The sequence below is a fragment of the Apiospora phragmitis genome, assembly GCF_038363925.1.
Source record: "Apiospora phragmitis strain CBS 135458 chromosome Unknown utg000008l:1.0-3514335.0:1.0-3519231.0, whole genome shotgun sequence".
NCBI lineage: Eukaryota > Fungi > Ascomycota > Sordariomycetes > Amphisphaeriales > Apiosporaceae > Apiospora > Apiospora phragmitis.
Window position 1 is genome coordinate 343,810 of NW_027117407.1, and position 20,925 is coordinate 364,734.

The 20,925-nt window shown below is 51.9% G+C and overlaps 2 protein-coding genes across 2 annotated transcripts; both read left to right on the plus strand.

Annotated features, from left to right (window-relative positions):
- Nucleotides 1-8,933: 8,933 nt before the first annotated feature.
- PG994_008522 (uncharacterized protein) lies at nucleotides 8,934-10,681 on the plus strand (the record flags this gene model as incomplete). The annotated part of the gene is made up of 4 exons (XM_066859931.1): nucleotides 8,934-9,016; nucleotides 9,096-9,953; nucleotides 10,052-10,346; nucleotides 10,412-10,681. 4 exons carry the CDS (start codon nucleotides 8,934-8,936, stop codon nucleotides 10,679-10,681), a joined length of 1,506 nt encoding a protein of 501 aa, XP_066713520.1.
- Nucleotides 10,682-19,853: 9,172 nt separating this feature from the next.
- On the plus strand, nucleotides 19,854-20,588 carry PG994_008523 (uncharacterized protein; the record flags this gene model as incomplete). The annotated part of the gene is made up of 1 exon (XM_066859932.1): nucleotides 19,854-20,588. One exon carries the CDS (start codon nucleotides 19,854-19,856, stop codon nucleotides 20,586-20,588), a length of 735 nt encoding a protein of 244 aa, XP_066713521.1.
- Between the last annotated feature and the right edge of the window lie 337 nt (nucleotides 20,589-20,925).

Here is a 20,925-nt window from a genome sequence, read left to right on the forward strand (position 1 = left end):
ACAGCGGCAGCAAGCAGCAGCGACCGGCAGCGAACAGTTGGTGGTTGTGGTTGGTTACCGGGGCGACTCCGAATTTCGGGAATGCTTGATCGTGATCGTCTGAGTATGCAGCTCGATTGTTCGGTAGTCGTGCAATCTTGGTGGCCTAGACTGCGTTACTTGCGCAAGAAGGGAAGATGGCGGAGATCGTATGTAGGATGCAGGCGGTTGAATTCCGTGTTTTCGGCAAAACTGGTTCGCGAGATTACGCAAAACCCACGTCCCAGGCACCCCCCTGCAAGTATCGATTATATCGATGGGGAACAATACTGGATATCCATCCATGGACTGCTGGACTGCTGAGATACTTTGTTGATACATGTTGGTATACTCGAAATGCAGGCGCACCCCGTTCTTGGGGAATCAAGACGCAGGACTTCTCTGGTGATGTGGAAGACCTCGAGTGACATATGTACGTACGTACATTATACACACACAGAGAGAGGGAGAGAGAGCATGCAAGTCTCGTGCGGCGAATCAGGTAAAAGGACGGGCATCGCTGATGGCCTGCACCAGCAGTAGTACCTCTTTTTTGAACACGTCGATCTGGCTGAATCCGGGCCTGTTTTCCACACAGACGGGGAAGATGAGCTCACTTATGCATCGGACATGCAGTCCCTATTGCCGCCGAACGTCGCGACTGGCCAGTGAGGGCCGGCCTAGGCGGATGGCCAAATCAGCCTTCGGCCTCGACAGTGTGTCGTCCCATGGAATATGGAAATGATGTTCGAATCGAGACCCGAACAGCTGTCAGTCCCTCTTTTTCCCATGATGGGATGTTCGCCCATACATACCGTCAGACTATACATGGCGAATCGGAACCTGTCTGCTCAAGACACTACTTCCCATGACCGGCGGACTATGTCTGGGCCAGACGACAAAATGCACGATAGGTCGGTAGGCGAGTCGAGAAGAGATGTTCGTGTTGCTCTGCTGTTGCTGCACTGTGGGGGGTGCGCTGAATAAGTGTCACAGGCCTAATAAAAGGCGTAGGGAAGGAAAAACCTCCATTGTTGCGGGACCCTGGAGGCTTCTCCATAGCGCGGCAGCCACTGCCTTTAGTAGGTACGTGCTTTGGTGCGGCACCTCGTTAGTTGCTACTGCCACATAATTTGATGGTGGATGTTAGCAGCCTACGGGCCCTGGGAAATAGTAAATGTACACTGCACTTCAAAACATTGAGGCATTTCAAAGAACTAAAGGGCCGCCAAGTATAAGTCATGTATATTAGTTAAAAGATATATCAAGATTATATTGTATTACAGTAGCTAATTGCGTATTATTAACCTATATCATATGTAATAACTGGTGTATTCCCGTTCTAATCCCTTTTGCCTCCACGAAACTATGTACTTACTTAGGTATGTAAGAGGTAGAGAGGTCTATTGACAAGTAATAGTTGTCGTTCACTAACCAACAGAGCTGTGCCGCACAGGGCTTCCTACCTTATCTTCCGACGTAGTAATGGCCGACAGGCTTCGAGGCGCGCCTTGCGTGCCTTTATCGAAGGCTGAGAGAATGAGGATCGCTGATGCATCATGTGTAATCTAGTGCGACATGAACTGCGTATCTACTGGCACATATCCTCCCTCTCCCTCACTCCGCAATGCCTCGCAGGCTTGCAGGAGAAAAGAAGGAATCAAGAAGCAGAAGTCCCAGTGAAGGGTTGAACGAATGACTCGCTACGACGGGATAGATCATGGATGCATGCGTGTGTCGAACGCACACCAGTGACACCACCCCCAATACTAACCACCTACACAGGACTGCCCCGTCCGACAGCATATGCGCCTGGGAAGTTTCTTTCGATCAAGAAAATGACGCGGGTTGAGTTGCTCTTCGTGGAGTTGGACCTGACCCCGAAGCTGGGAGTATGTGAAAGCAGTTTGCAAGGTTGTCGTTGTTTCTCACAACCCCGCGATATTGTGTTGCCACCAACTCCCTGGAGGGGGAGGATATAATGAGGATTTGACGATGCAGTGCATCCCAACCGATACAAGGACCCGATAGCAGGCTCAATGACGATTTCGAGTTTGGGGAAGCAGACTGAGGCGAACTGGGAATGGCAATAGACAGTACTTGCATGCCTCCTACATCTCAGGTTTATTGTGATGGACGTGGACGACGCGGCTCGTCGTAAGGAGTTGAGGTTCCAAAGAAGGATGCTGGCGAGGGTTGTGTCGTCTGGCGTTAGCCGATGCATGGCAATTAAGAGAATTGTAGGGATTCTCGAGAAGGTGGGTTTCCCCAAAACGGCCACCTGCAGCTTGGGAAAGCCTGGCATCCCTGACGGTTCCAGCCACTGGCAACGCATCATTCACACTGCACTGCGCACAGCAACGCAGCAGCAGGTTGCAGGCTGTCGGTTCATACCTTCGTTAGAAACTTCGAGCTCGATGCTACCCATCTACGGAGAGGCATGTAAGTCTGACATCTTGATAGCATCAATCCCCATGCACAGTACGGTCGATCAAAGACGATCATCAACCAGGATCGATCAGACTTGCGCTATGTTGCAAATTGCCATCCACGAGGAGGGATTCTGGGTATTGCGTGTTCGCCTTTCGAACTTGTATCCAATCCTTCTTCCATTCTGAGACTGCAGTTCGTTGGTCTGTATGTTGGTTTATTGTGTGCTGCACTGCAGCATGCGTGCAGGATTTCCAGTGCCCACAGGCCCCCGAAAGGCCCCACGCCAAGCGGTTTGGGTCCTAGTTTTAGGGTTCATGTTCCCTTCCAAGGTGGCCCGAAGAAACCGATCCAACGGGCAATCGTCCATTATAATTTATTGAAAGGCAACAAGTATACTTGGCTCCTCTGACGCCCTTACGTTGATTTGCCCAGATAGAGGCAAGTGGATTTATCGACGGGGGAGAGGCGATGTAAGTGCATGTGTGTATGTACATGTAGGTATGCAGTATGTAGGCAGTGAGAAGCATCATGCACGGACTGACTCTCTGCACTGCGCTTTCGGAGAAAAGGCCGATGCTGCTCTGCGGGCGGTGCAGGCGTGCAGTGCAGGCGTGTGTGTGTGATGGAAGTGAACAACTCAACTCCAAGGCCGCTCGGCGACTCCGCGTAACAACAAAACTCCTTTTGGCCATGCCGCCGTGTCGATATCCATTCGTCGAGATAAGGCGAGGAGGGAGAGAGAGCCATGGAGAGGAATGGTGTGCTTTTTGCTTACTTAATAACATTGAGGAATCCCCGTTTTTTCCCGTGCCTTTTCATGTGCCTACTACATACACGAACTCGGAGGCAGGCGGCCTGCATACGTGGTTGTCCAAACTGAATGAAGCTTTGATTGGGATCGTCTGGTTGGTGTGCCGAAGCGGGCATCGGTCGCCGGTCGCCACACGGTATCGCAGGCCATTGGTCAATGGCTCAGGGCCCTTGGCCATTGAGGATTCGACGTCGTTGCTCTGGGTCAGCGGGAGATTGATATATCATATCAAACTGGGGGCACGGCTTTTGCTTTGGACGACCAGTGTTGATTCGCAATTGTCTACGGGATTTGACATCCCTCATGCTACCACTGCTGCTACATCTGCTGCTAGACTTGGGGATGCATGTATTTCAAATCTCTTTCCTCTGCTTCTACTACAGTAAGTACATGCATTATTCGATCCCTTCCCGATTGATGCTCTTTTGCCCAGATTGCATTCTTAGCTAATTACCTTGTATTCCCGAGGTTCCACTCGGTTGGTAGTTATATGTTTCGTCCATGCTTTCCTGCCTCGGTGCGACGCTCCGGTCTGTGCTCGGCTGGTTCGACCGGGACATGAATGCAACTGGACCGTAGCACTCTGACGCGTGTCCAGCCGAATATAGAGCGCCAGTATACGCCCGTTCGGCCCTGGCATGGGTGCGGCTATACTACGTACCGTCCTTTACTAGTTCGGGTCGCAGAGTGGGCTTTGCGTTTCTGACAGGGCACGGAGATCATCAAGCTTGGCTTTTTGGCACAGGCATTCCCGGAGGTAAGGTCGCATTCACTGATCGTTCCTCGCCGAGCTTGTTCGGGTTTTGGTTCGGGAGCCCATCCTCATAATTGTTGTTTACCCCGACTTGCAAGGTGCCTGTCGGAGCATTCGTGCTGGAATTGGCAACTATTTCCTCGTCGACCCTCGGAGGCAGGCCATGGATCGTTCGTTCTGCCAGGTGAGGAGCACCTTATCCCAGCAGTAAGTAGTGTCTAGGTAGTATGTCATCTGATGGATCGCAACCGAATTGGGAAGATATACTTGGATCATGGCAGCGGTCGCGTGATTGCATATAATTACTTACGTACGTCGGAAAAGCCCGTTATCGTGGCTGTCGTCAGAACCAGTATGTGCGCTTCTGGCAGTTGGCAGTCAAGTCCGGCGGTTGAAAACCTGTTTTCAACCGTTTGGCGCTAAAGGAGGTACATGCGATGCCCTACCTACTGCCAGCTGCTTGTTGCTGCGCCGCTGGGGCTAGTCAACCAACCTATTACCTACTCGCCATGGGCGATGACCTCTATGGCCCACCTAGACGCAGCCCTCGTGCATTCGGAAGACACAGGCTAAGTACGGAGGTATATCGCCAGTATACCTCTTACCAATGGGAATGGTCAATGGCTTGCAAGCTCATGCAGCTATGTATGCGTGTGTGCGTATGTAGGTATGTCATCGCCGGCGCGGGCTTTTAGAGCAAGGCAAGTACCCTATAGTACGTGCCGAAGGTTCCCCGATAGACCCTGAAAGCCGTTGACAATGTAATATAATAAAATAAGTAAAGTGTCTGCAACGGTTCTTAGGCGGCATGTGGGCGTTTCTAACCTTGCCTTACCTAATGCTGGTTTATGCAGGGCGCAAGAGAAGCGAGCACGCCCGCACGCGAGACAAAGCCTCGCGCACATTGTGTCCCTTGCAGTTTCGGACGTTGATAGCCAAATTTAGGTCTAGGTAGGCTGGTGGTAGGTAAGCAGCTCCAGCTTAGCTCGGTGAGAAATCCGGAGACAAAGACGAGACCCCTGGGTACTTCCCACTTACTTACCTGACCCGACCCGACAATATCCTCTCTTCCACCGTTTACCATGACCAGGTTCCGCGGTCGAACCAGTAGCCTGTGACGGGTTGTCCTGTCGTTACTCTGACTGCAGCTTTCCGGCAGCATGGCCAGAGACGGCAGTCGCGAGACAAAAAGAAGCAAAACAAAAACAGAAAACGCCAGGCGCCAGATACGAATGCATTGCAACACCTGTAGCTGTACATAGGGGAGAGCGTTCCAGGCTGACCTATGGGATGCCGTTCAGACCTGGCGCGAACATGAACAGAAATAGGCTCGAAGCACTACTGAGCAGATCCCGCGCACTCGGATCACGAAGCGCACCGAGGGTGCTCACAAGGCCGTGGAGAACAGCGGCATCATGAGGCTCTAGATCGACGCTATGGGAGGCAAAGGCCAGAGGGTGACCCCCTCTCCGAGCCGCCCAGCCGCTCACCAGGCGAGCCAAGGGCAATTTTTCTGCTACCTCAAGCGCGAGGCCAGTCCAGTTGCTGAGGGAGCTACATACGGGCTTGCAGGCCAGAAAGACCCCTCCCTAGGCTAGCAGCTTAGCAGCTTTTCGCCCCGAGATCTGAACCCAGCAGAAGAGACAAGGTCGCCTGTCTGCTCCACAACATCGCCTCCAATTCCTCCATAAGCTGGACCGAGGACTTTGATTGGCCCTTCTTCAGCAATATTGTTTTTCGTGCTCACACGATACGATTAGCTGGGAGGCACTGGAGCTGGGACTGATAGCGGCCTAGGTACGCGCTGGCCTGGGCTGGGCGGGCTGCACTGTACGGCACGAGCGATGGCAGTGCACGAGGGTAAATAAGTGAGGATTGCGAAAGCTGATTTGATATGGCATGACACTTGAACCCGAAGAGAAATGATCTTTGTCTGGCTATCGAAAGCGCACGCGTACAGGCCAGACCAGCACCAGGGGGGGCGCTTTTGCAATTATGGCTCGATGGTTGGATGATCGTGACTGGGTAACTAGAAGGGTCTCAGGAAATGAAACCCACCACCGAAAACCGTTATCTAGGGTAATTGGGCGGGCACGGAGTGGAAACGCCGAGTATGAAAGACTTGCCACGTTCGTCGCGTACTGTATGGCAAAAACACAGAAAACAGAAAACAGACCTGACTGATGAATGACTGGTCAGTCTCTGGGTTCTTTCTCCCATAGCATACCTGCCCGTAGACGATTACGAGGTTGCACGTCCAAATTGCTGTTGATGCAGTGAAGTCAAGATTGGGATAGGATAATAGACATTTTAAGGACGTGTGTGTAGATGTGCATGTGTGTGTAGACATGTAATAACGGCACGACGTGTAACGGCGCCGGTTACAAACGCATTTATTAATGGATCGTATTCTCAGGTACCTCATGTAAGTAAAGTACGTAGTATTCATGCCGCAGTTCAATCTACAGTATCCTAGGGCAAGGTAGCTTGGTGTAGTGGGTGGGATTTTGAGGTTGGCGAGTTACCTATCTGCCGGGATCTTCCCAGCATCAAGTAACTCTTTTGGTATATTCCGACATGCCACATGCGATGCAATAATATATCGTGAATGGCAATAACCTCCCCAAGCTGCGACGTACATACTATAATGGTTTCTGCTAATAGTAAGAATATCTAGGATGGCTCACGACGTACATGCCAGGCCACTCCAGTGCAGCAGACAGACAATGCCTCGCTGTTGTTGTACCTGCCCTCTTCTCCTTCGATTCGCGTTCTTGGACTGACTTGGCTGCTGCTGCTGCTAAAACCAATCCGTCAACTAACCTAAACCTAGCCCCAGCCGCCGCTTCATTTACTGAGAACCCCGGCCGTGCATTAGTAGCACCTGGCCTAGTATCCCAGAACCCCACCACCCCTCTTCTCGCGGCCATGTACTCTTCAATCTTCAGTTGGATTCCTGGATGTTGATGGATATGGCTACGATTCCTCCCGTACGCCGCAGGGATCCCAATTTGCGCGTACCGATGTTGTAGACGGATTTTAGCAATTTTTTAATTGGAGAAGGAGGGGAGACCCTCAACTATCAATTCAACTTCCCATGCAAGGTAAGGTATACCCATCCAGCGCCATACCCACAGCAACTCAAGCTACTTGCTGCACATACGAGTCTGGTCCCCAGTAAGTAAGCATGAAGAGACAGAAGCGAAGGAGAGAAAAAGTGCGAGAAAGAAGAAGGCATGAAAAAGTATCGACTAGAGCCCCCAGGCAGAAAATACGGAAAGTCCTGTTGACTACCACCACATGAGAGTCACAGACAGGACGAATGACGAGGAAGGCCTCGAAAATTATTGACTAATCAAGCAAGACGTCGAGGGTTGAGTATGTAATACTTACCTCGGTTTGGGTGCTCATATACAATCGGTATCTTCACCTATGGCATCCTCGCAACGGCCACCATCCATGCTCCAATCTTGGACCTTTCCCCATCTTTGCCGCCCTCCAGTGCTCGTGCTTTTTTCGAGGTCGAGGTTCAAACTGACAGGCCCTGGTCCAATACCCAGCACCAGGCATGTACATGCCTACATTTGATCCATCTCGAGGTACGTAACGGGCTAGGGCTAGTGTATCAACATCAAATCGGCCCATAGTCGCTTGCTGCACTCTCTCACACACTTGACACTCTCTGGCGCTCTCTCTTTCTCTCGCCCGCTCACCCACACCCACACCCACACTGAGCGAGACTGCAACCTCTTGCAGGCCGTGGAGTGGACATCCGGACTACTTTTAGTCGACTTCGTCATTTATTGGGACGTTTGGATCTAAGCAATACACACATGCATCAATCTAACCGTATAGGTCGCTATGTAGTGCTGGGCCTTTTCAAACCATGGACCGTTCGGCTGATGGGTCTCCATCATATCAAGCCAGTATGGATGGGTGGATGGAGACGCAAGTGTCGACCCTTGGAGTAAGTGTACATCAACGCATATCCGCACACACACACAAGGGCTCTTCTTGCTCATGAGGGTTCAACTATATATCTCTCCCGTCCTCCGGGCTCTGAACCCGTCTCGTTCCTCTGGTATTCTTGATTATTATATATATCCCTTCGAAGCTCATTGCCTTTTATCAATGGCTTCTTTTCTTAGGGTGTTTCTTTGATCTCTCCTATTGTATAATTATAGTCGGGTTCTCTTGTGTGGAGCTTGAACTTCAGTCGTTCGTCAGGTCAGCTTTCGTTGTCGTCGTATCTGGTCGGGACTGGAAAAAAGCAGAGGTGATTGTTGAGGCTCTCGCAAGCATCCATCGTTCTCTCGCTCGTCTCGCCTTGTTCGCGAGTGGTGTGCTGTCGAAATACAGTCACGACACGAGCAAAACTGTTGGCTCCTTCGAAAGGTCCCATCCCGTTGAATCTGGATATCTGCCGCTTCATCCCATCAACCACCCTTCAACACAACACCACCGCCCATTGAGTCAAACCGTCGTTTGTCCTCACCACTCGTTCAGTCCACAATCTCGAGGGTTCGTCGGCTACAAATTAGAAAATAAAGACCCCCATATCTTCATTTGGGCCCTTGTTTCTTTTTTTCTTCATTTTAATCGTCAACCGCAAGATCTATCATAGAGACTGCTCGAGGTGTCCTTGCTCCGCAGCCCCCCCTGGAACACTTCACAACATCCGAATCCGCTATCAGTTCGCACATCTCCGCCGTATACCGCAACTATCAGTCTTAGAGTTGGATAATAAATCCGAGGACATTCGATGGTCACCATTGGCAGGCAATCAACCACGCCTAGTCTCTTTTCGACGACAACTTGAACTTCGAAAACCTGGGCTCGCCACTTCGAGTCGTTGGGAAGCTCTTTACAACCTTTCATCTATCAGCACACCGGGACGTGATACCTGTCCCCGGCACCATGTTCGACATCCCTTCCTTCCTTGGGGCGCTCTGGGTGTTCCTCTTGACACCCTCATGGCTCAAATTCCACATTGGTCTCTGGTAAGCTACATTACTCTATGACTTGTCACTAAAGACAATGTGCAGCTCGTTTTGGTGTACGGTGACTGACCTTGTCCAGGCTATGGCGCTATACTCGCACGATTGTTCATGTAACTAGTCATTGGATGTACAAGTCGAAGCCGATCCCGGCCGAGCCCAAATACACCCCTTCTGACGTGACCGTGGTTATCCCCACCATACACAATGCCCCGGAGGAGCTGCGTACTTCCTTGGAGAGTATCCTGGCCTGCAAGCCCTACCAGATGATCATGATTACTACTCGGGACAAGTATATGGCCCTGCAGAAGCTTGTCAAGTCCCTGCCGTCGTCTTCTAATATCCGCGTTCTCTGCACCGACATTGCCAACAAGCGCCTCCAAGTCTGCAAAGCTCTGCCCGAAGTCACCACCCAGATCACCATCATGGCGGATGACGATGTCTGGTGGCCCCCGACCCTGCTGCCCTGGATTCTCGCCCCGTTCGAGGATATCAAGATCGGAGGAGTCGGCACCTGTCAGCGAGTACGCCGCGAACGCACTTCATCGTGGTCCGACAACATCTGGAACTGGCTTGGCGCGGCCTACATTGAGCGACGCAACTTTGAGATCTCGGCGACTCACAACATGGACGGTGGAACTTCTTGCATGTCGGGCCGCACCGGTGCCTACCGATCCGAGATTCTTTCGAGCGGCGACTTCCTCGACGGATTCCAACGCGAGCGCTGGGGTAAGTACATTCTGAACGCCGACGACGACAACTTTGTGACCCGATGGCTCGTCAATCACCAGTGGAAGACCTGGATCCAGTACGAGAAGGAATGCGAGATCGAGACGACGCTGGAATACGGCATGAAGTTTATGTACCAATGCTCCCGATGGGCACGCAGCAACTGGCGCAGCAATTGGACGAGCCTGGTTAAGGAGCGATACGTGATTACGTGAGTGCACCACCAGCTCTTTTTTTCTTTTCTATTTTTTCTTTACCCCAATAGGGATTGATTGGTTAAACTAACAATTTTTTTTCTCCGGGTCATAGTCAGCAGCCTTGGTGCACGTACGCTCTTCATCTGGCGACCTTTACCTCCCTGGCCTTTATTGGAGACCCCCTGATTCTGCTGTCGCTTTGGTGGGGCACCGCCAATTGGGACCCCGAGACCCGCCACTACGCCCTGATTACCGAACTTATCTGGATGTTTGCCTTCACTAAGGTCGTTAAGCTTGTTGGTCTGTGGCGTCGCTATCCCCAGGATATCCTGTTCTATCCCGTCTCCGTCATCTTTGGCTATTTCCATGGTCTCATCAAGATCTATGCCCTGATCACTCTTAATATGGTAAGCTTGCCCAACCAATCACAGTCGACCGATTATCAATCACCATACTAACACAGCCCAACTAGACGTCTTGGGGCAGTCGACCTGATGGTGATGCCCACGATAGCCTGCGCATGGCGCCTCACCCTGGACCTCACGAGTCGACTCTGACGCCGCGGAAGCGACCCGACGATCTCGACACGGTGCTCGCGAAACGCGTCTCACACGCTCGATCGGCTTCGGCCAGAGAAAAGGCGCTGCTGGCCCTGCAGTACGAAGAGGAGATGCCGGTGGTCTCGATGATTTCGGAGAAACGGACCATCTCCATGAACGAAAAGACGTCTCAGGACTCATGAATGATCAGTCGCGGTCCCCTTTTAGAAACGGACCTGACTGGATATTACGATCACGCCCCCCTTATGATTCACGAAAATCACTATCAAAATTGAGACTTGGGTTTTTGCACTTTTTATTGCTCCTCCCTCTGTCGAGAGAGGATGGACGGAACCGGAGTTGAGGTTCAACAGCACTCGGCCTCTGTTCCTCTTTTTCTTCTTTTTACTGGCTCCTCTACTTTACGTTTCTTGCTAGACGGACCAGATGATCCCTCCGACCTGATGAGTCGCTCGCTCTCTAATTGGCCATGGGCGCAGCTGACGTTGTTCTTCGTTGGTATATCACTTTATGGTGGTGGTGGTGGTGTCAAAATAAAAAAAAAACTGTTTATGCGGGGTGCGTTGGTTTCCCATCCCCCCTGGTGGTCGTCTGGTTTCTGCATATGCGACTGGTTGGAAACATCGAATGGCATATCGATTTACTGATCTATTGCTTTTCTTGGTTTCTGGGGGAAAACACAAAAGGTTTTTGGTAGGGGAGGCAATATCTAGACAGCGCCTGTTTGGTCAGAAGTGGCAATAGATTGCGACTCTTATTTACAGATGGCTGCACGTTTTTGATTGCGACGGCTCATTCATAGATTAGGACAGACCATGAAATTGGGTAATACTATTTCTTCCAACAGGCTTCCTCTTTCTCTTTCATTCTCTATCTGCTTGGCAGCTCGCGACAGACGAAGGCATCGTCATATGTAAATACTTAGCAAGGGAAGCGCTAGAGTTTCTCTGGGGCCACTTGACCATGACTCTTAACCTAGGTAGTGAGTACATCTTAAACGCGCATGGTCGAATCATGTCGAAGCCGCCGGAGATCTGCCAATGGAGGGACAGAGGACACCCCTGTTCTTATCTCATCAATAAGTGGTTTATTGGGGGATCCTTGTCCGAGGCTCTGCTGCTCGCTTTCGATGCCATTGGTGAGCCGAACAACTCCGAGTCCGGAATTAGGTATGCAGTGCGCCGAGGTACAGTATGCTCGCGAGCAAATCGGGAGGCGGCGGCATAGACAGACGCACATTTATCTCTCTTTCTCTTTTTCCAACCCCCCTCTCCCTATGGATGTTTGATGAAAACGATACTGAAAGGAGAAGGTTGATGTTCCCGGAAAAGCTAGGTAGGTATAAACATGGGGCAACTGAGACACCAATACTACCCCCGACGTAATCCGTCAGATCTTTGCAGCCCGTCAGAGATATATTGGGTTACGTACATCGCTCTGTATAGGCGAGCAGAGCTCCAACGACTGCCCCTCCTCCCCCTCCTCTATGCAACTGCTCCACCCATGTTGGACCCTGGGGATTCTTCATGGGTGCTCAGTCCAGTGAGGGTACTTGCCAAAGAAGAAGTTGCAGCAGGCATATGTATGTCGAGGTTTTCATCGCGGGGCGCACAGTCTTCTTTTCCTAAGCCTCCATGTCAAAAAACGCTATCTGGAAGCAAATCCAATATACTGTGTAGATCAGGTCCCGCGCGCAAACATGGTTCATGCTCTATAGTGCGGGCACTCTCGACTAGCAGGTGCAAGTATCTGTAGATTTTACCCACTACAGAGCGCCATGGTGCTGAACCTAATCGCCCGTAAATAGTAGCCCTGAACCCGGTAACTTTTAGGATGGCTGGGGGGCGGTACCGACCAACATTGTAAGATGTATTTAAGTAATAAAAACCCCGCAGATTGGATAGCAAAGAGGGAAAATTGGTAAAACTTGGCAGTAACGACGCTCCAATTTTTTCCAATGGAGGGGCAGTGTTGCTACGCGACAGCAGCAGGCCAGCCTGCCAGCCCCCAGACATTCCAAGCTCTATGTATGTACAGTAGATCGTTGACGGGAGAGCACCACCAGACTAAACCATCGCCTGTGGCTCAGAGTGATACCCTAAGAACAGGTTACTTCTAAGTTGGGCAAGAGATACCTGGGCTAATACTTGAAATAATCAGTCAACTGCCCGGGCAGCTCAGTAGCTCAGACGGGAATACTGGATTTCGGCCTGTCAGCATCGTCAGTACTTAGGTTCGTTACAGGGCGCATGCAACTGTCGTTTTGGGGGAAGCTTCAATTGTGTAGGTACTTGACGGGTACTTCTTCCTTTTTTTTCCCTCTCCTGCAATTCCCCACAATGATCATGACATCCATGCTACCTGCATTGGCCATTGCTTCACGATTTTGTCCCTCGGGATCACGGCATAGGCGCTCCATCAAGACTCTTCCCAATCGGTTGACGGGCAAGCGACAAAGAGACACATCGCAAGTTTTTTTTTTTTCATCTATGGACTACACCTGCTGCAATCAATGAACCCATCCCCAATAAACCTGGCTCGCTCATCTATTGCCCAACTCGGCCTTCTGCATCATGCGCCAGCGCAAAACATCGAGATGGGTTCCTACATACATGTGCATGGCTAGTAGAAGCCCTTCCCCCGGCTAATCACCACCGAGCAAAAACAATCACGACTTGCATACGTCTCTGCAGAACCTGGTCGTTACGGAGTACTGTGCGGCGATAGGTATGGCCTGTCCAATCTGCAGCCACGCACACACCATATATGCATTCCTCACATGTCAAGAATTTCTCAACAGCAAGGAAGCACCAACGGTCGGCTTGACCAACAACTGCCTATTGCACATGCTATGCTTGCTCTCTACTCCACATACCTACGCTCCGCCGTTGCATGGATGAATGCACTCACTTTCAGCTTTTCAAACGACATTCCTTTTTCGCCCCCAGACGGCACTATAAGCTGGCTCGAGCTGGTTGAGAAACGGTCGTTGTTTGTATGTCAATTCGGTCCGTCGCGCGGCAGCCGACTATTGAACTAGGTATTGCTCTACCTGTCTGGTAGCAGCCTTGTGACATGCCCACCCCAGATCCAGATTCTCCAAGTACCTACCTGCGACTTGGCGCAGTGAGAAGCTTCAAGTATACAACTCGGGAACTTGCGCCGAATTTGTCACTGGTGACTCGCTCGAGGAGCTGCAGAAGCAAAGACGTTGACGACTACGACAGCCGGATTGCCTAACTCGGCCCCCCATCACGGGACAATCTCTGCCTTTGAACTCGCGGATATCAAGGCTCCTGAGCAAGTGCATTGCGCATGGCTACATCTCCAAGTCGATCAGCATTGGCCGTTGACCCATCCAACAAGTCTATAGCTTCCCTGCTCTGCTGACGAGATGTCAAGGCTGAGACAGGCCACCACCCTTGACAGGGTTGGTTGCGATGGCTCTGATCTAGTCGCGCCACTAAGCATGCAGCAAGATAGTGCGCGCCCATGCCGGTGGTTCGACTCTTTTTTAGCATACAGATATATATTGAAGCCACGGCCAGGGGGTGGGCAAGTCGTCGGCAGGTATCTTTTGGAGTACGGCAACCAGCTTTATGACCCGCGCTTATCCTTTTCGACTCGGACCTGCATCTGCACAATGCACGATTGGAACCGAAGAGTGGGGATCCTTTTCGCTTTCTCTCTTGTTAGACGGAACTAGATACCTCGTCTCGTCGAGTACCCATTGCATCCATTCGTCAGCAAGCACCGAAACGCTTGGCCATAGTCGCTCGTTACGATTGCGGAGCGATCGTGACTCGATGCCACTCTCGCGATGGAGTAGGCAGCCCGCCCGTCTGTCATATCGCAGCATTCGGCACTATAGCAGAATTTTCAACCAGACCAACGAGGCAAGATCAGTATCGCGTATGCGAACCGGAAAGACTGCTCCGCACCAGGCAAAAACGGGCTCTACCCACTGGCTAAGCATCGCGGATGTGATCGCGACGACGATCGGGCTACTCTGTCTTTGCGGGCTGAGCAGTCGAGTCCTGGTGGTTTCGTGACTGTCATTCTCACTCCAACCCCGCCGAGACTTGAGTTACCCGTTTGGACTCTCTGAGTTGTCCCTGGCAAATCACATCACCGCAACCGAATGATGGGCCGCCACAGACGCGCCCGGATTCAGCAGATTGACCAAACCTCTGATTTGCTTGATGGGCTACTCCAATACCTTGGACGTCTTCTCTAAGCGCATAGCTATATGAGGATATGAACGTGTATTACATTACGGCCCTCAAACGAGTAAACCACCGGCCTTAACACCATCTTCCTGCCATGTCGCGTGGCAATGGCGGGGTTTGTGTGACCTGGGAGCAAAAAGAAACCTGCGACGTACTCCGTACAATTTGGGTACATGCAGTTTACATGTGGGCTTTTCGCAAAGGACCTTCTGAATCCCAGTCATTCACTGCTGATCTCGTCATTCATCGGAATGTGCGATCTCGAAGGGTGCTTCGGGTTACCACCTTTGACAGGACTACTATCGGAGCTCGAGGCAGGGTAGGATTGACCACCAACCACCGCGCGACTCTGCAACGAAACGATTCGAGAAAGCACATGACAGTTGACTAGTTCGTCCAGTCGACGATCTGGCGTTGGACGGCCCGGGAAGTAATTAATTGGAGTAGCCGACTGTTAGGATCAGCAGAAGATCCAGTCAACTTCTGGCCGTCTGGAGGCGGCAGGACGACCAGCGACGGACCACGTTGCCAGCTGCTCACACGGCGCCGTGGCACCTAGCCTCCGTCCCCCGTCACCTTGTCCAATTATGGAAATTTCTTCACGGCTTCCTCGCTGCCATTCGCGGAAACAATTGTGGTCCATTTCCGCTTCCAGCTGGGTCGGACGAGATGGCGCCAGCGCCCGCCCAGATATCGCACTCGCTCACCACTCCGACGGGCGGTGCTAAAGTATGTACGGTGATTGTGCACGACTGACGCTTGCTTCGCTAGCAAGGAATCCGAAGGTCGATTGTTGCTGCTGCGACCAGCTTAGTGACGTCGATATGCCTCTTTTGGCTGCTTTAGAGCTGCACTTCAGCTACCAATCAGCCAGTGCTATTATTACCTTACCTTCGTGTTGGGGACGGCACGTTCTAATGGTCGCTGCAGCTCCTTGATATCCAATCACATCAGGTGCGAACGTACATCCTGCTGTATTCAATACCACATGCTGCCCACTGATGAAAGCCCTTGCGGAACAAGCTTATCAGGCCAAGCCTCCGAGGGAGCAAGTAGTCGCGATCTACGTATTCCTACAGCAGCATAGCAAGGGCCTAGACTCGCGAATTGCGCGTCCCTTGCCCTTGGTGATCTAGCAATACTCCTCAGTAATCACCGACAGACGAAATTGTAGTGATGACTCAATCCGCCTTCGCATTACCATGTCATTTCGCATGCCATGAAGCAGACTGACCCTTTCGTCTCATATTGACAGTTGCACACACATGGACTGCTGATCCCTTGATCCCGATACCCCCGGACATCCTGGTATAGGTATGACAAAAGCCAATCTCAGTTGCCTAGATGGAATGTACCGAATGATGCAGATTGAACAGCTGGCGATACCTATTCTTGGCAGTTACCTAACACCAATTGCCTATTGCGTTCGGCTGCATCTTGCATGAGCATCATACGAGATCCTGTTGTAGTTCCGTATGCACGTCAACTGGGTTACATATATGAAGAAGATGCAAGTAGGGCCAGAAATGCTACCATGTTATCGTCCGTCTACACATGGGGATTTCGGAATGACTTTGGGCTATCCGCGGCAGCCAGCCGAATCCGTACCGCTAGAGGACCCATTGAGAGTGCTGCCGCAAGCGGCAGCGGTGATAATGGCCATGCAGCTCGCCGGAAACAGATATTGGAAGTGAATTCATGGCAATTCCGGACGGTATAGCACAACCGGCATCCAAGGCCCACCACCGTGTACATCCGGGAGATTCTGGGCTCGCCGAATCAACGATCCAGTCCCCTGTGTGGGTGGGCACTGACGAACTGGAGGGGTGTGAGGGGTGGCCGTCGGATTGGCGTGTAGTGGCTTGCTGACTGCCTCGAGCGACCTTCTTTTCTCTCTTTCACACAGGCTCAATGCCGCACTACTACACCCGTATGCAGACTGCCTGCAACCTTGCTTGCATCATGCAATTGCGTGCATTGAGGGAGAGGGGGGGGAGGGGTAATAACAGAGCGTGAAAACATGAAGTCAAGATCGTTACCGTCACGAGGCTGGGGGACAGTCCGTCACACGATGGCGTTCATTTTTTATGCCACCAGGATTGACTGAATAACACTTCGAAGACAATTGCGCCGAGCTGAGCGGATTCCATCGACGATACTTCTCCACAGTCACGATGGACATCGTATGTACATGCCGCTCGTCTTGACTAACTCGAGGAGGGAATAATACTCTCATCAGAGAAAGTGTTGCATAAAACACGATCCTCCGAGTAAATATGTATACGAAAAACGACTAATATCACCGCCTAGCGACATTGAGCAAACCCACACCTTCACACCCATCGACACCATCACGAACAGGCGCAATGGCACTGGCAGCCGGTCTTCTCTGTAAGTCTATGTCGTTACTTAGAACGAGGATGAGTGCTAGCAGCATCTGCTGGTCATGATGTTGATGTTTCCATATTCAGCCCAAGCTTGCGCGTCTACGCAAGCCACTTAACTTTGAGACCCATGTTTGCTACCCGTCATTGGTCAATGGCGCGGTATTCCTTCACGTCCTTCGCGCTCACACGGCACCGAAAAGGGTAATGGGTTCTCACCTGACAGGGCCTAGCTTACCGAGGTGAGCACCGGTTGCTTCTTCCGCATCCACGGACTCACCTCGTATCTTCCCGGATCCATGGGTTTGGTATGCATGCTGAGGTAAGCTTACTGTGACCCCCTGCCCGCTCTAGTCACAGGCATCTACTGACTTTTCTGCTTCTCAGCAACCCCATGTATACAAGGAAGAGTCAAACCATGATTGGACGACAACGAGTGTGATGTGATTTCCATATAAGCAAGCCACCGAATAGTGGAGTGTGACGGAGCTATGATGATGATGATGATGATGACTCTGGAATTCCCATTGCGACGACCCTTGTCCGGTAGATCTGGGGTACCATCTGGGGTGTGGTATGCGGCTCTTCCACGAGCGACCCATGGATGATGTGAGCATCAAGCGACGGCCGGCCGAGAACGTCTTTCCCACACCATCCCGGATAAAACATATGTAAGGCATGACAAAACCGTGGTCCGTCGCTGTGGCGGCATTAGCACCATGCTGTATCACCACCCACTTCGACGCGCCCTGGCTCGTCTCTCCCGCGCGCACACACCCATGCGCTATGCCCATCCCTATCTTCCCATGCTTGCCCAACCAAGCAGACGGGTTCCCGAGAGTGCGCGTAAGTGCGCCTATGCGGATCAGGCACCAGCTGCCGATACGAGGTATCGTGCTTCTGGCCCTGCACACCAATCAGCGTCTTTTTACCTTTTCCCTAATCTGCTTGCAGCATTCTTATAGCTTCCCTCTCGTATATATCATATGTGAACTCTTACCTCATCTAACGTCAGTTTACTTTCTTAAAGTGTACAAACTATTCGTTTTTCTCTTTTCTCTCATGTGAATGTGTATGTGTATGTGCTTGCTCGTTTGGCGTGGGCCGTCTTGTCGCTCAACGGTTGAGACGATGGCGATTATGACAGAACCAGCCGTGGTGGTGGGTGGTGGGCACAGTGCCTCCTTTCGCTGTGTATTGATTGCACATCGACACCATCATCATCGCGCACACCCTCATATCCGCCGGAGCAATGGCCATGCTCCGTGAGCCGTGAGTCGCGTTTCTTGCTTGTGTGTTGGTTGGTAGGCCGACCTTTCCGACATGTTCTCGGAGGGGTCTATCGAGAACTGCCCTGCCAGAAATTACCTAATCGGGCATTCCTTTCCGATGTTACACAAAAAACACCACCACCAGCAGTTCTGCGTGCAATCTTGTGAGGACACGAAGACGGAAAGCTGGCACCAAATCGTGCTACACTCAGGCAGTCGCGCGCCCCGATGGCAACTGTCGCTTCATATCGGGCAGTAGCGATGTATTGGGCAGGCGGTCTTTAGTCAATCTGGCACGGCTTGCTCCATTGGGGATTCCTCCATCAATGCCCGATTCAGATCAGAGGTCATCTGACAGACACTAAATTTGCCAAAGGAGGCAGGTAGAGATGCGAAGCAGCGAGCCAGGGGGCGTACGCCATTGCCATTGCCACTGTCCACTGCTACTGCAATTTCAGCGGCTTGGGAAGAAACTTGCTCATCGTGATTGATACCTCATGGCGACGTCGAACCACGCGATGGTGGATGCGCAGACGCCAGTTCATTTGGGAAACCGTGTTTCTGCTCCTGGAGAAGATGAAACAGGTACAATTGGCGCCGGCCGCCAAGACAGCCTCACCCAGCTCACAGCCGGTTCTGGGCTCTTCTCTGCTTCTGGCCCTTCCTTTCTCCAGAAAACGCAGGGGCCAGCTTGCAGATCTAGAAACAACGATCAGCACTGTGATCAGCACTTGGTGGCCCGTTTCCGTCTGGAAAGTTCAGACGAGCAAGACCGGGACATGAGATCTACTCGAATCGTCAAATCAATTCCCATATTTTTTCCCATGCTGGGATCCATCCTGTCTTCGCCATCTGTTGCACAATTTTGCCGCGCGACTGCTGAGGTTTTGTTTTACTATCCCGTCTTCGTGCGACGTTCCCTGAATCGCCTCGGAGGCTTTGCATCGTTTTGATGTCGATGGGTTTCAAGGATGCTGCGATTCCACATTGGCTGGTCTGGCGGGGAGACGGGTGAAACGGAAACACCACACAAGACCAGTTCATTACTTCCGGAGGATGATCACTTCGTAGCAGCCGCTACAACGTTATCTGAATGTCCGAACAGGGATTGATTTCTGTCCGTATGGTTCATGGTAACGCTTGTCTAATGAATGAGGCGGTTAACCCTAGGAGTAGAGTTATTATTAATTTACTCAGGTGGCATTGACGATGATCATAAATACCGTCGGCTCGCACTGCGGTCGGTTAGACTTGAATGATCGCCCATCTTCCCAGTCAGTGATCACCGCAGAACACACACAGATCTCGCTCCGTCTATCCTTCTTCTTTACTCGCCGGCCGAGATACTGCTGGTACAGCTCTTCTTTCTATATTATCCCCAGATCTACATACATACTTATTCCTTTCCAATTCAACCCTCCTACTTGGACAGATCTGCCTTCTACTAGCAGAAAAAAGATCCCTGACAAGATGAAGTTCTCCACCGTCGTTCTCTGCTTCGCTACCGCTGCACTCGGCATGCCGACAGGCGCCGACGTGGGAGCTACCGCGTCAGACAAGCAGCTGGGCAGCAAGGGCGCCGCCACCAACAAGGGCACGCCGGCTGCATCAAAAGCAGCCCAGTCCGGCAGCACCAGCACCAGCAGCGCCTCAGTGCCCTCCGCCACTGGCGGCAAGGGAAGTGGCAACATCAACAACGGCAGCGGAAAAGGCAATGGCAACGCCACCGGCGTCATCAACGAGTCCGTCATCCCCGACTACGGCCTCACCGCCGGCGTGCCCAGCAAGTCGCAGCCCGGCAGCTGCGTCGGCGCCAACAACATCAACATCCCCTGCACGTGCCCGCCCAGCAAGGCCGACGCGGCCGCGACGCTGTCGACGTTCGTGGCCCGGGGCAAGGCCGGGTCGGTGCCCATCTCGTTCCCCGACACCAGCGACAAGTCCTCGGCCGCCAACCGCGCCCGCATCGACGCCATCGTCAACACGCTGCAGAACATCAACTTTGACAAGACGGGGCGCACCGGCGATGGGTGTCCGGCGGCCAGTTTTCCATCGCTCGCGGCGGTGCAGAAGAAGTTGCAGGGGGCGAGAATGTGCAGGTCGGGTCCGCCGGTGGTGCTGCTGCGGCTGGCGGTCGTCAACGTCGCCGTCGTGCGTTTTGAGACAGAGAGAGAGGCAAGGATGGGGAAAGACGATATGAAATGAATGAATGGTTCAGGGTTTGGGAAGGAGTTTCTTGGTGTCTACCCAGGTCCGGTTTATCTGGTTGGTGGATTGGAGTTTGGTTTTTCCAGGCAAATGTCGGATTTAGTGATGATGTTATTTAGAACATACATACAGAAGAAATGATACCCCTTTTTACTTTCTATCAACTTACTACCTCTTCAGGTAGTCTCGTTTTGTCATGCACGAATGTCTGCTTTTCTTCTAAGCCTGACGATCTCATGCACCAAAGCACATGGCAGTAGTGGAACGCGTCTGAAGCAGATGATGCTCTCTAGATTTCCTGGAGCTCTTTTCTCGAGCCCAACCATCTCAGGAT